Source organism: Erinaceus europaeus, chromosome 10 (genome assembly GCF_950295315.1).
Source record: "Erinaceus europaeus chromosome 10, mEriEur2.1, whole genome shotgun sequence".
Taxonomy (NCBI): domain Eukaryota; kingdom Metazoa; phylum Chordata; class Mammalia; order Eulipotyphla; family Erinaceidae; genus Erinaceus; species Erinaceus europaeus.
This window is the reverse complement of record NC_080171.1, coordinates 29,288,001-29,303,239: the sequence shown is the minus strand read 5'-3', so window position 1 is coordinate 29,303,239 and position 15,239 is coordinate 29,288,001. Positions and strand designations below refer to the sequence as shown.

Sequence of the window (15,239 nt, the reverse complement as noted above, 5' to 3'; positions counted from 1 at the left end):
AGAGTCTGTATCCCATCCCCTCCCTTGAAAGCTCTCCTGTTTTTGATCCCTCTGCGAGCATACTGATCCAGGATCATTATGGGGTGCAGAAGGTGGAAGGTCTGGCTTCTGCAATGGCTTCTCCATGGAACATGTGCGTTGGCAGGTCAGTCCATACTCCCAGCCTGTTTCTATCTTTCACTAGTGGGGCAGGGGAGGCTGGGTTCCAGCACACATTGGTGAGATCATCTGCTCTCAGGCTGGTGTCATGGTAGCATCTGCAACTTGGTGTCTGGGCCAAAAGAGTCTTAGGGAGATGACCTATCTAGCAATGACTAGGAAATTCCAGACTCACCAATTAGCATTGCTGAAACTGCAGTCTAGTTAGCTATTAAGGTTTTATTTGCTGTTGTGGGTTTAACAAAATCACTCAATTTTGGGTTTGCTCTCTCTCTCTCTCTCTCTCTCTCTCTCTCTCTTATGGTGCTGCAGTGAAAACAGGGTCTCACACATGCAAGATATCACTGACCCACCATTGCAGCCAATTGTTATAAATTTTTTAAATTTATTTTATTCCCTTTTAGTTATTATTGATGTTGTCATTGTTGGATAGGACAGAGAGAAATGGAGAGAGAAGGGGAAGACAGAGGGGGAAAGACACCTACAGACCTGTTTCACCACCTATGAAGTGAACCCCCTGCAGGTGGGGAGCCTGGGGCTCCAACCAGGATCCTTAAGCCTGTCCTTGCGCCTCCCGCCACGTGCGCTTAACCCACTGAGCTACCTCCTGACTCCTGTTTTAATTTTTTAACTTTATTTTTTAAAGATCAGCAGGCCTTCACCACTCTGAGATGACTTTTTCAGGTGGGGATGGACTCAAACCTGGTTGACGCACATGGCAGAGCAGTACACTCGTCAATACAGCTACTTCACCAGCCCTAGCTTTTATTTTATTTTATTTTATTTTATGATTTGTTGATTTCTTAATGATAGAGAGCAGGGCAGGTGGTCGTGGTGGTGGTGGTGAGCTAGAGCATCACTCTAGCACATACGATGTTGGGGTTCAAATTCAGAAATCATGCTTAAGAGTCCAACACTATTTACTGTGCCACTTCCCAAATCGATTCTTTAGCTTTTGTTTCTAAGAATGTTTTTGTTGTTTGTTTGTTTTTAAGACAGAGAAAGAGAGGTAGAGTGTGAGGGAAAAAAAGAAACAAAACATCAACCAGCACTGACACTTCTTTCAATGATGTGGAAGCCAGTTTCCAACCTCAGTAACTTACAGGACAAAGCAGCACATTATTCAAGTGAATTACTTCTTCAGCCCTCTAACAGTTTGTTTCAATTATTACATTTTTAAAAGATTTTATTTATTTATGAGAAAGATAGGAGGAGAGAGAAAGAACCAGACATCACTCTGGCACATGTGCTGCCGGGGATCAAACTCAGGACCTCATGCTTGAGAGTTCGATGCTTTACCACTGCGCCACCTCACGGACCACTTTTTTTTTTTTTTAAGATTGTATTTATTTATTAATGAGAAAGATAGGAGGAGAGAAAGAAAGAACCAGACATCACTCTGGCACATGTGCTGCTGGGGATTGAACTCAGAACCTCATGCTTGAGAGTTCGATGCTCTATCCACTGCGCTACCTCCCAATAATTACATTTTAAAAATTAAAAAAAAAAAGGGAGTCGGCGGTAGTGCAGCGGGTTAAGCGCAGGCGGCACAAAGCACAAGTACCGACAGAAGGATCCCAGTTCAAGCCCCTGGCTCCCCACCTGCAGTGAAGCAGTGAAGCAGGTCTGCAGGTGTCTATCTTTCTCTCCCCCTCTCAGTCTTCCTCTCCTCTCTCCATTTCTCTCTGTCCTATCCAACAACAATGACATCAATAACAACAAGGGCAACAAAAGGGAATAAATAAATATTTAAAAAAATAATTAAAAAAATCAAAAACTTCAGGATTTGACATAGAAACAAAATTTCTAGAGTACTGGAAAGCATAATATAGAAATATAATCAATATCTTTGTAGTGATATGTATTATTACTAATTTATCATTACAAGCTTTCTCAGAGTATATGAGTAGTAGATGAGTTTGACACATGTATATTTTGAAATATATTTATTTTACCTACTCAGTAAAGAGAATATAACTGGTTGGAGAATTCCAACTTGATAGTTGTTTTCTCTCATTAGTAGAACGGTTTTTTGGTATAAACAGCAATACTACCATCTTCTGAAGTTCCACTATTCCTTTGCCATTTCTTTATACATAATCCAACTTCTCTATTTTGTAGATCAGATATTCCTTTGGTGCCGAATGTGCTGGTCTTGTTACAGTGTTTCTAGATTTCAAATTTTTTTCCTTACTAGTCAGTGATATTTTCAATTCAAGGTTTCATTTCTGAAAAAAAAGACACTTTTGAAAAATCATCTGTTTTCAATTCTCCCAACTTTATTTTGTAACTTTTATTGAATTCATTTCTTAACTTCTCATTTTATTTAGCATTACTTTATATTCTCATAATTTCCTCCTTCATCTTATTGCAGTGCAATCTAGAAGTCTTTCTCTGTCACGACCCTTGCTTTACATATATTTAATATATCACAGAGGTAATTTATGAGTGACCTGATATTATTTTCAAAGATGATATTCTTCATTTTCAAGATTTTCTTTTTCAAACTCCATGAATTTGTTTCTTGGATACTACTTCCTTTTTCGGGTCTGTGAGAAATTAACTTCTCAGGTGTCAATTCTTCTATTTGTTGAGTTTACCACTTTTATTTTTCTACTAATGGGCCTCATGTGCTCTTGTAAAAAGTAGGAGCTATTCTTATCTGATAATTCCCTGACATCTGCGCCTATTTCTCTCATATGATCTTACCTCAACTTTAGTCCAGATGGGCGCCACAGGTTCAAAACAGGTCTTATCCTAGTCGATTGGTTTGGATCTTCTACTTCACATAATGGTTCAGTTTTGGACTTTGCATGACTATTACATAGACTCAACTCCTGTGTTTCATGGTGCCACAGATCCTTTGCTTTTCATGTATAAATCCAGTGCTCTCTCCAAAAACCAAAATCATCACCCAAGATAATTTAATAAATCATACATTCCATTTAAGGAAAAATTACATTTTTTGATAACCAATATGAGGATAAATGACCAAAGATTTATCAATTAGAGGAGGTAAAATAATATTGGGCGTAAGCTGATTCTCCACAAATCTTCTTTCACTGTTGTATTTTATGTCTATGAATGAATATGAAGTTTTATGCTTCCACTTCACAAGCCCCTTGTAATATCTCCATTCCAGGTCCTTCAGGTCCATGAACTGTTTTTCTGGAAAAAAAAAATCATATTTTCAAAGAATCAGATGCCGATAGCCTGTAACTTTCAATTATCTAGAGATGCTTCATAGAAAGAATAAGCCTTGGGTAAACTTAAGTCACATTTCTTTATTTTTTTAATATATTTTTTATTTTATTTATTTATTCCCTTTTGTTGCCCTTGTTGTTTTATTGTTGTAGTTATTATTGTTGTTGTCGTTGTTGTTGGATAGGACAGAGAGAAATCAAGAGAGGAGGGGAAGACATAGAGGGGGAGAGAAAGATAGACACCTGCAGACCTGTTTCACCGCCTGTGAAGCGACTCCCTGCAGGTGGGGAGCCAGGGTTCGAACCGGGATCCTTATGCTGGTCCTTGTGCTTTGCGCCACCTGCGCTTAAGTCACATTTCTTATGAAAAGTTTTTTTTTTTTTTTGGGGGGGGAGTCGGGCAGCAGCAGGTTAAGCGCACATGGCGCAAAGCACAAGGACCAGAGTAAGAACTTGATCAAACCCCGGCTCCCCACCTGCAGGAAAGTCACTTCACAAGCGATTTCTTTCCCCTCTTTGTCTTCCCTTCCTCTTTCTATTTCTCTCTGTCCTATCTAACAACAACAATAATAACTACAACAATAAAACAACAAGGTCAAAAAAGGGAATAAATAAATATTTTTTTAAAAAGGCAATAGAAGAGAGAAACATTGCTTCCAGGAGCAGTGGATTCTAGTAGTGCAGGCACCAAGGCCCCCAAAATAACCTAAGTCAAAAAAAAATGTTTTGGGAGGAAGGAGGGAGCTTAATAAACTTAGGGGGACCTATGATGTTCATTCCATCTATAGCTATCTTTCAAATAAGAAACTGGTTTCAATGGCTTGGATGGTAGGAGATAGTGTTGGACTCTCAAGCATGAGGTCCCCAGTTTAATCCTTGGCACTTACTAATTATCTATCTATCTAGTTAATAAATAAATCCAGGCCAAGTGTTGGCTCAACCAGTAAAGCACACATATCACCATGTACAAGAACTTGGGTTCAAGCCTTCAGTTCCCACCTGCAGTGGGGGAAGCTTCATGAGCAGTGGAGCAGTTCTGCTGGTGTCTCTCTGTTTCTTCCCCCCTCTATCTCTCTCACCGACTATCAAAAAAAAAAAAAATAAAGAAAAAAATGGCTACTGGGAATGGTAGAGTTGTGCAAACACCAAGCCCTGGTGATCATCCTTGTGCCTTGTGATAGAGATAGAGATAGACATAGAGATAGAGATAGAGACATATATATAGATATGTGTGTGTATATATATATATGTGTGTGTGTGTGTATATATATATATATATATTTTTTTTTTTTTTTTTACCAGAGCACTGCTCAGCTCTGGCTGATGTTTGTGTGGGGGATTGAACCTGGGAACTCAGAACCTCAGGTATGAGAATCTGTTCACGTAACCTTTATGCTGTCTCCTCTACCCAAATAAACAATTCCTTAAAAAAGGAGGGGGGCGAGTGGAGCACCTGGTTGAGTGCACATGTTAAAAGATACAGGTTTAAGCCCCCAGTCCCCACCTGCAGGGGGAAAGCTTTGCGAATGGTGAAGCAGGGCTGCAGGTGTCTCTCTGCCTCTCTATCTCCCCCTACCCTCAATTTTTGGCTATCTCTATACAATAAATAAAGATAATAATAATAATAATAATAGTCGGGTGGTAGCGCAGCGGGTTAAGTACACATGGCGCAATGCGCAAGGACCAGCATAAGGATCCGGTTCCAGCCCCCACCTTCAGGGGAGTCGCTTCACAGGCAGTGAAGCAAGTCTGCAGGTGTCTTTCTCTCCCCCTCCTCTCTCCATTTTTCTCTGTCCTATCTAACAACAATGACATCAACAACAATAATAACACCAACAATAATGGAAACAAGGGCAACAAAAAGGAAATAAATTAATAAATAAAAAATCTATTAAAAATAATAATAATAAAGCTGATGGGTGGAGAAAATAACACAGTGGTTACAAAAAAGAATAATGCCTGAGGCTACAAAATACCAGGTTCAATCTCTCCACACCACCATAACCCAGAGTTGATTAGTTTTCCAGTAAAAATTAATAAACAAATAATTAGAGTTGAGAAGAGCATAGTGGTTCTGCAAAAGACTTTCATGCCTGAGGCTCTGAGGTCCCAGGTTCAATTCCCAGAACCACTGTAAGCCAAATATATATATATATATATAATTTATATTTATATAAATAATTATATATTATATATATAATTAAAATAAATAAATATTTTGTTTAAAAAAAAACTGGCTTCAGGGCCATAGAGGTTTCTGACTGGGGAAGATGCCAGCCTTGCAGTCCAGGTTCACTGCTCCAGGCCACTTTTCCATTCAGATAGACACACAGTGAGAAACACAACACAGAAGCCTCCTCTGCTGCCAGTTGAGGCAGTGTGGCACTCTACCTGGCCAGCTCTCCCTCTCTCTCTCTCTCTCTCTCATTTTTGAAGCCAAGGCCTTATGCATGAACAATTTCACTACTCCTGACCACTTTTCCACTGAGACTGCAGGGGACAAAAGCGAGAGAAGGAGGAAGAGACACCACATCCAGTACCAGCGGCTCCTCCTCCATTGCCACAGTTCATCCCATGTGATGCCTGGGTTCAAACCTGGGCTGTGTGTAATAGTAAGGCACTCACCCTACCTGGTGAGCTCTCTGGACCTCATTAGGCCTTTACTATTATTTTTGTGTGTGTGTGGTCACTAGGGCTTCATGACCAAGAACTAGCTTTGTCAGATAGGCAGAGGCAGAGACGTAATGGCACCACATCATTGAAGCTTCCTCCAGTGTGCTGGGGGCTGGGCTCAAACCCAGTGAAGCACAGGATAAGGCAGGCTCACTATCCAGGGGAGCTATCTTGCTAGCCCAGCATCAGACATATTTACCTATTGATTTGGTTGTCTCTGGAACTTTACCACTCTGAATCAACTTTTTCAGATAGAAAGAATGAGACAGAGAGGCATAGAGAGAATGCAAGAGACCACAGCACCAAAACTTCCTTCAGTGCAATGAGTGCTGGGCTTGCAAATGGGTTGTGCACGTGGCAAAGCAGCACATCATCCAAGTGAGCTATTTTGTTATCTCTGATCTTATTTGTTTTTATTTTATTTTTTTTTATTACCACCAGGGTTATCTCTGGGTCTCAGTGCCTGCATGATGAATCCAATGCTCCTGGTGACCTTTTATTTATTTTACTTAATACATTTGCTTTTTTTGGTTCTATTTTATTAGATAGGACAGAAAGAAATTGAGCAGGGAGGGGGTGCTAGAGAGGGAGAGACAGAGAGACACCTACAGACCTGCTTCACCACTCATGAAGCTTCCCCCCTGCAGGTGGAGAGCAGGGGCTCAAACCTTGTCCTTGTGCATGGTAATGTTTGTGCTCAACTGGGGGCACTTGGCCCCTCTCCCCCAGGCTTACACTATATATATATATATATATATATATATATATATACTTTTTTTTTTTTTCCTAGAGCACTGCTCAAGTGTTAGGGATTGTGGTGCTGGAGACTAAATTTGGGTCCTATGCTAACTCAGGCACGAAAGTCTTTTTGCATAACCGTTATGCTATCTCCCCAGCCCAGCTCTCAAATCTTTTATATTAATCTACTTTTTTAAAAGATTTTATTTATTTATTCATGAAAAAGATAGGAAGAGAGAGAGAAAGAACCATACATTACTGCTACATGTGTTGCCAGGGATTGAACTCAGGACTTCATGCCTGAGAGTCCAACGCCTTATTCACTGTGCCACCTCCCGGATCACTCAATTTACTTTTTAAATAAATACTTTTTTCAAGTATTTATTTACTTTGGATAGAGACAGAGAGAAATTAAAAGGGAAGGAGGATATAGAGAGGTAGACAGAGAGGCATGTACAGTTCAACTTCACCACTCCTGAAGCTCTCCCCCTGCAAATGGGGACTGGTAGAACTCGAATCCAGGGCCTTGTGCATTGTAACTGCACTCAACCAGTTGCACCACCACCCAGCCCCAGTAACCTATTTTTTTCCTTTTTTTTCCCAGAGCATTGTTCAGCTCTGGCTTATGGTGGTGCTGGGAACTGATCCTGGGACTTCAGAACCTCATAGCACCACAAATGTCTTTTGCATTATGCTGTCTCCCCTGCCTGGTAACCTACATTTTTAAAATAGTTATATAGATTGGAAAAAAAAAATCACCTTCCTCAAATTATATGAGCTTGAACTAAAAATTAAAAAAGAAATCTAGTTGGATTCGGGCGGTAGCACAACAGGTTAAGTGCACATGGCGCGAGGCGCAAGGACTGGCATAAGGATCCTGGTTCAAGCCCCCAGCTCCCCACCTGCCGGGGAGTCGCTTCACAGGCGGTGAAGCAGGCCTGCAGGTGTCTGCCTTTCTCTCTCCCTCTCTTGTCTTCCCCTCCTCTCTCTATTTCTCTCTGTCCTAGCCAACAACAACATCAATAACAACAATAATAACTACAACAATAAAACAAGGGCAATAAATGGGAATAAATTAAAAAAAAAATTTTAAGATAAAAAAAGACATCTAGGTAAATTTTATAAAATGATGCCCACTCATTTTCAAGATATCATCTGTGTAAGTTACCTGGGTCAACCAGTAAGTATTTTGGGACTCTGTCATCTGAGATAACTTTTCCTTGGGTGGTTAAAGTATGACTATGCCTGAACACTGATTTGGTGAACTTGATCTTCTTATGTAGAGCTTCCAGTGCTAGAGTGTTGGTGTGTTCAAAGAAAATATCATAAGGAAAACTGTGCTTGGGGGGAGGAATCCCTCTCTGAAGGAGTCTTTGCTTGGACTTGTTGAGTTTGTTCATCAGTGACAGGGAATCAGTCAGTAAGGTGCGGTGGAGGAGATCTGTCATGGATTCTGGCTTTTCTCTTCTAACCAGTGTGCACGTCAGAGCTGGCTGGTCTTCTTTCGAATCAGGTCCACCAAATAACATGGCACTGAGGTTCTGATGAAGAGTTTTCTTCGCTTCACTGGGCGAGATACCCCTTGTTTTCAAGAGATTTGACTTCTTCTTTTCCTTGTGAAAGTAGTCTGCAGCAACATACAGTTCTGGAAGCTGTGGATTTAAAAAAAGAAGAGGAGGAGTCATGCATTTGACAAATATATAGCCCTGTGGTAGAGACCCACAAGCCCCTAAGGCAAACAGTATAGCAAATAACCCAGGCTATTTGTGGAAGGTATCTTTCCTAATGAGGTCAAGCTAATGGAGGGATTGAGAAAGGAACAAAAGGTTGATTTTCATTCCCCAAAGGGGGTATTATTTACTATTTTTTATTTTCCTATTTTTAATTTTTTATTTGGTAGAATTGAGAGAAATTGAGAGAGGGAGGGGAAATGGAGAGGGTGAAGGAGAGAGAGAGAAAGTGAGACAACTGCAGCAGTGTTTCACAGCTTATGAAGCTTCCATCTAGCAGGTGGGAGCTGGGGTCTTGAACCCAGGTACTTGAACATAGTAACGTATGCTTTCAACCAGGTGCTCCATTGCCTGGCCCCTGGGGCATTATTATTTAGATACATCACTTAAACAAAAGTGTATGGTTAGACCTGGATTCTAAAGTCTTTGAGATATCTCCAGCTCTAAACTTAACAGTTTGTGGTGAAGGAGGAGTTTCTTGCTACAACTAGGCTGACTCCCTGGCTCTACAATTTGTGAATATAAAGTTTCCAGTGTCTGTAGCGTTGTGAGTACATACCAAACAGCTGGGAGACTCTGCTGCCAGGTTGTCATCGGTGGGGTCCATATCTCTATTAAGCATTGTGTTGGGATTTATTCTTTAATTCCTAAAACATACACCCAATAATACGTTTTTGTAAGCTGCATAATACACTCAAGTACTTTTGGAAGATTTCTACTTCAACTTAATTCTATTTGGATGTTTACTGGGAAAATAGTCCTTTGAACGTAACTTTTTTTTTTTTTTTTTTAACCAGAGCACTGCTCAGCTCTGGTTTATGGTGGTGTGGGAGGATTGAACCTGGGACTTCTTTGGAGCCTCAGGCATGGCAGCGTGTTTGCATAACCATTATGCTATCTATCCCTGCCCCTCATAACTTTTTTTTTTGTTTCGGTTTTGTTGTTTGTTTTTCTAGCAGAGCACTGTTTAGGTGTGGTTTATCGGGATGCCAGAGATTAAACCTGGGACTTCAGAGCCTCAAACATGAAAGTATTTCTTTTTTTTTTTTTATTTAAAAAAAATTGTTCATTTTTCCTTTTGTTGTCCTTGTTTTTTATTGTTGTTGTAGTTATTATTGATGTCATTGTTGTTGGATAGGACAGAGAGAAATGGAGAGAGATGGGGAAGACAGAGAGGGGGAGAGAAAGATAGACACCTGCAGACCTGCTTCACCGCTTGTGAAGTGACTCCCCTGCAGGTGGGGAGCCGGGGCTTCAACTGGGATGCTTATGCTGGTCCTTGAGCTTTGTACCAGGTGCACTTAACACACTGTGTTACCGCCTGACTCCCATGAAAGTATTTCTGTATAACCACTATGCTACCTCCCCAGCCATCAACTATACTTTCAATTTAATAGACTCTAGAAAATGCTGTGGTCCAGTAGGTGTGCAGTAGACAAAGCATTGGAGTCTCAGGCATGAGGTCCCGAGTTCAATCCCAGGCACAACATGTGAAGTCTGGCTCTCTCTCTCTCTCTCCCTTTCTCTTTTTTTTTCCCTCTCTCTCTCTCCTACTATCCTTCTCATTAGTAAATAAATAGAATCTAAAAAAATTATTGAGTGGGCTAGGTGGCATCATACGCAGTAGAGCACCCATATTACCATAGGTAGGACCCAGATTCAAGCCCTTACTCCCCACCTGCAGGAGGGAAGCAGAATGCAGGTGTTTCTCTTTCTCTCTCCCACCTATCTCCCCCTTTCATCTCAATTTCTTTCTGTAGTTATAAATAAAATAAAAAATAAAGAAAAAATAAAAAAGGAAAAGAAAGAGGAAAAACGTAGGCTACCAGGAGTAGTGGATTCATCATGCAGGCACCATGCTTAAGTGATAACTGGTGGCAACAATAATAATGATAAAAAGAAGAACAAAAAGGAAAGGAAGAAAGAGAAAAAGAAAGAAAGAAAAGAAGAAAGATAGAAAGTGTTAAAAAAAAAAAAAGATAGAAAGTGTTGCCCCTAACCAAAGTTTCAGAAAAATCTGTGTCTAAATCAAAGTAAAGTGTTAGGAATGTATTTGTTTATTTACTTATTTATTTATATGTTGATATATTGGTAACTTTTATCATCATAACACTCAGCAACATTTTTAAATCTTTCCAATGTCCTCAAGAACTTTTGGGAAATGTTTCAACTGTGACTAAATTGCATCTGCACTTTACTAGGATACTTTTCCATATATATATATATTCATGAGAAGAGATAGGAGGAACGAGAAAGAGAACTAGTTCATCATTCTGGTACATGGGCTAATGGGGATTGAACATAGAATGTCATGACTGAGAGGCCTATGTTTCATCCACTATGTTACATCCTGGAACACATTCTCAGTGCATCAGAATATAGTATATTCATAATATATATATATATGTATATATATATATATATATATATATATATATATATATATATAGTATGCACAGACTATAGAGTAAAAAAAACACAAGGAGGCAATTTATAATAATTCTAGTTAATTGTTTAATCATGACATTGGTGTGATGTTGATTTATGTCCAGATAGGCATTTCAACCTGTGCAGCCTAGTGCAAGGTCATCCCATCAAGAGTAGACAAATGGCCTAAGGGCCGAGGATCACTCAATGTTCTCTGCACTCCCTATCTCTGTCCAGGATTTCTGCATCTAGAGAAAGGAAAGTGAGGTGTGCCATGCTCCTCTTTTTCTATTAATATTGGGTTGTTGACAGCCACCAAGTTGCAGATGCTACCATGATGCCAACCTGACTTCCCTAGGCAGACGACCTCACTAATATGTCCTGGAACCCCACCTACCCAGAGCCCTATCCCACTAGGGAAAGATAGAAAGACTGGAGGGGAGTCAGGTGGTAGTGCATCAGGTTAAGCACACTTGGCACAAAGCACAAGGACCAGAGTAAGGACCCCGGTTCGAGTCCCCACCTGAAGGGGAGTCACTTCACAGGTGGTGAAGCAGGTCTGCAGGTGTGTTGTTTTCGACGGGTTATGTTGTTTTCGCTGGGCTGGCTTCACGGGCGGGTAACAGACGACCAGGGACTCATGGTTGAGCTGTAGGCAGTATCTCTTTATTCATGCAGGACGCAGCACAATCTAAGACGAGCTAAGTTAAACTCAAAGTACAGTACTGTAAAACTCACAATGCTGTCTTTATATATACTTGCCAAGTAGGGTGGAAACAGGATGTGACATAGAGAGGGTGGAGAGAAAAGTGACTGGCGAAAATCAGAGTGTGACAAGGAGGGGGCAGATTAGGCGAGAATCCTATCACTGAACCACAAATGCCCTGGAGGGAGGGTGGAACTTGTTAACAGTGGTTATGTAAATAGAATGAAGTGGTTATGTAAATAGAATAGTGTTAAGCAGGGGGGATTTAAACCAAATGAAACAGAAGGGGTCTCATGCATACCAACACAGGTGTCTATCTTTTTCTCCCCCTCTGTCTTCCCCTCCTCTCTCCATTTCTCTCTGTCCTAACAATGACAACATCAATGACAACAATAAGAACTACAATAACAATTAAAAAACAAGGGCAACAAAAGGGAAAATAAAACAAACAAAAAAAAGAGTCTGGAAAAATAGAAACAGACTGGGCTGGTGGGGTGGGGGGAAGTAACTAGTGCCGCAGGTTAAGCGCAGATGGCACGAAGCCCAAAGACCGGTCTAAGGATCCCAGCTCCAGCCCCCGGCTGCCCACCTGCAAGGGGGTCGCCTCATAAGAGGTGAAGCAGGTCTACAGGTGTCTATCTTTCCCCCTCTCTGTCTTCCCTTTTCTCTCGATTTCTCTCTGTCCTATCTAACAGCAATAACAATACAATAATGATAACAACATCAAAATAGAAAAAAAAAAAAAAAAGGCCTCCAGGGGCAGTGAATTCACAGTGCAAGCCTCAGCAATAACCCTGGAGACAAAAAAAAGAAAAGAAAGAAAGAGACTGGGGGTCTGGATCGAACTGCCAACACCCATGTCCAGTGGAGAAGTATTTACAGAAGCCAGACCTACCTTCTGCTCCCCATAAAGAATTTTGGTCCATACTCCCAGATGGATAAGGAATAGGGAAACTTCCAATGGAGGGGAGGGGAGGGGAAGAAAAGGGAGGGGAGAAGGGGGGATATGGAACTCTGGTAGTGGGAATTGTATGGAATTGTATCCCGCTTATCCCACAATCTTGTCAATTATTATTAAATCACTAATAAAAAATTAAATGTATATATATAATAACTGATGAAAAATATTTATTTGTTGGGAAAATCATGATGTGTCACGACTTTTCTGACAATTCATATATTTTTGGGTAATATATGTATTCCTATACTCCGTATTCCTTCCTTGATAAAGGTATGTCTGTACTTAGCAAAGGATCTAAAAAGCCTACAGTAGCATTCAGGCTTAGGGGTAGGGACTGATTCAGGAGCTCACACACCCAACACCTCATGCCCACTACTGAGCTACCTCACTGGAGGCTCTGTTTCTAGACAGCAAAGTGACTGGTCGTTTGAATACAACCTGAAAATGCCTTTGGATTTGAAGCCGTCTCTACTCAGGTGCATTCTGCTCTGTGTCCACAAGAGGGAAACACAGCATGGTAATTTGCTTTATTTGCAGCAGTAAGGGTTCTTTGGACTACCTATGCCTTTTTGCTCACCTGTTCAATTTTCTGTGCTATTCCAATTTTTTTTTATTATTTTAGCGAGAGATAGAGATAAAGATAGATAGATAGATAGATAGATAGATAGATAGATAGATAGATAGATAGATAGATAGATGATAGATAGCTCTGAGTCTCAGGCATGACAATTTTTTTGTATAACCATTATATTGCCTTCCCAGTCCTGCATTTTTTTTTTTTTAGAATCAGAAAAAGAGTGCGGACACACAGCACTGAAGCTTCCTTCAATGTTCCAATGATTGTATTTATTATAAGCCATTCATTCCCCCTCCCCCAAAATAAAAAGTTCCTTTGGGCTGGCCCTGGATATGGTGCTGTGTCTAGGGCTCTGGTCTCTCAAGCCTGAAGTCCTGAGTTAATCCCAAGCATTGCATGTGCCACCATGCTGCTCTGGTTCGTCCTTTCTATTTTTATTTAATAGGACAGAGAGAAATTGAGATGGGTGGGAAAGACAGAAAGGGAGAGATACTTCTAGACCTGCTTCACCGCTTATGAGGTGTCCCCCTGTAGGTGACGGGGAGTTGGCTCAGACCTGGGACCTTGAGCAAGTGATGTGTGCACTTAACCCAGTGAACCACCACCCAGTGTCCCCTCCCCTTGTTTTTTTTTTTCCTCCAGGGTTGTCTCTGGGGCTCGGTGCTGGCACCACAAATCCAGTCTTCCTGCGACCATTCCCCAGCCCATTTTATTTTATTTTTTACCTCCACGGTTATTGCTGGGGCTCAGTGCCGAAACTACAAGTCTACTGCTCCTGGAGGCCATTTTTACCATTTTGTTACCCTTGTTGTTATTGTTGCCACTGATGTTGTTGTTGAATAGGACAGAGAGAAATTGAGAGGGGAGACAGAGATGGGAGAGAAAGATAGACACCTGCAGACTTCCTTCAACACTTGTGAAGCAACCCCCCCCTTCAGGTAGGGAGTCGGGGGCTCGAACCAGGATCCTTATGCCGGTCCTTGCGCTTCGCACCACGTGCGCTTAACCTGCTGCACTACCGCCTGACCCCCCCCCCATTTTATTATATAGGACTGAGCGAAACAGAGAGGAGGGGAGATAGAGAGGGAAAGATAGACACTTACAGACCTGCTTCACATTGTATCATGCATGTTCAACCAGGTACACCACCACCTGGCCCCACATTTATTATTTTAAAAGATTATTTATTTATTTATGAGACCAAACTGGGCGATCTATAGCGTAAACCTGTGTTTGCTTCTGGCTTACTCAGCCAAGTGACAACCCTTGACCTGTGGGACAAAATCCCAGTGGAGAGGAGCCAGGCTTCCAAAGATGGAAACCCAAGGAAGGAAGCTCCTGTTCAGCTCAACATCCCAAAGCAGGGTTGGGAGGCAGACTTCCTGGGTGATTTCTGTGGGAACAGGAATCCAGGCAGAGGGCAGGGCTGTCTGTGAAGACGTCCTCAATGGAAAAGGGAGATAGATGCACATACAGCTCAGTCATGACCAGTTTGTGACCTTCTGGAAGGAGATAAAGTCTCCCATACCTCTCTATAGAAGGGCACCCAGCCACCATCTCAACTTTCAGCTCTGGCTTGCACAATCTCTATTTCTTTCTCTTCCTCTTTCTCACCCCATTCCTGTCCCTCTCTGTATCTCTCTGTGTGTTTCTCTCCCCCCTCCTCCTCCTTGACACATCCAGTTAATTTTCCTATTTCACTCAACAGACCCAGTGATTTATCTGTTGCTGTACTTACCACTTGTTTTACAATTTTCTGTAAACGGTTCGTCTCTGTATGTCTGCGGACCCAGGGCAGGCAGCAGGGGCTGGGTCTCACTCATTCTCTGCCACATGTGAATGCTTCCTAAGTGCTCAGCACATGAACAACCATCCATTGTGACATGTGTGCAACCCCAAGAGCATAAAAGCAGCTGAGATGCCAGTGGGGGCCAGCAGATGATCTTTCTGGGTAAGGGTGAAGTGTGAAGAATGGAAAGGCATTTTATTTACTTATTTGTCACCAAGTTTTCACTGCTCTAGGTGGACTTCTAAAAATAAATACAGGGGCAGGGGTAGATAGCAT

At 41.4% G+C, this 15,239-nt stretch overlaps 1 protein-coding gene across 2 annotated transcripts; it reads right to left on the bottom strand.

Moving 5' to 3' along the window:
• Positions 1–2,754: 2,754 nt before the first annotated feature.
• C10H9orf153 (chromosome 10 C9orf153 homolog) lies at positions 2,755–14,969 on the bottom strand. 2 transcript variants are annotated; one of them, XM_060198926.1, is made up of 4 exons: positions 14,913–14,969; positions 9,063–9,150; positions 7,942–8,425; positions 2,755–3,327 (listed from the first exon to the last, which is right to left on the bottom strand). In XM_060198926.1, exons 2-4 carry the CDS (start codon positions 9,123–9,125, stop codon positions 3,116–3,118), a joined length of 759 nt encoding a protein of 252 aa, XP_060054909.1. In that variant the 5' UTR covers positions 9,126–9,150; positions 14,913–14,969; the 3' UTR covers positions 2,755–3,115. The 2 variants fall into 2 exon arrangements, with proteins under 2 accessions (XP_060054909.1, XP_060054908.1); XM_060198925.1 differs by lacking the exon at positions 14,913–14,969 and having other exon boundaries at positions 9,063–9,784.
• Positions 14,970–15,239: the final 270 nt, after the last annotated feature.

Coding starts and splice junctions, on each gene's coding strand:
- C10H9orf153 (XM_060198926.1), bottom strand. CDS start 9,125: ATGCTTAATAGAGATATGGACCCCACCGATGACAACCTGGCAGCAGAG. Junction 8,426..9,062: donor CAGAGTCTCCCAGCTGTTTG/GTATGTACTCAC, acceptor TTAAATCCACAG/CTTCCAGAACTGTATGTTGC. Junction 3,328..7,941: donor ATACTTACTGGTTGACCCAG/GTAACTTACACA, acceptor TTTTTTTTCCAG/AAAAACAGTTCATGGACCTG.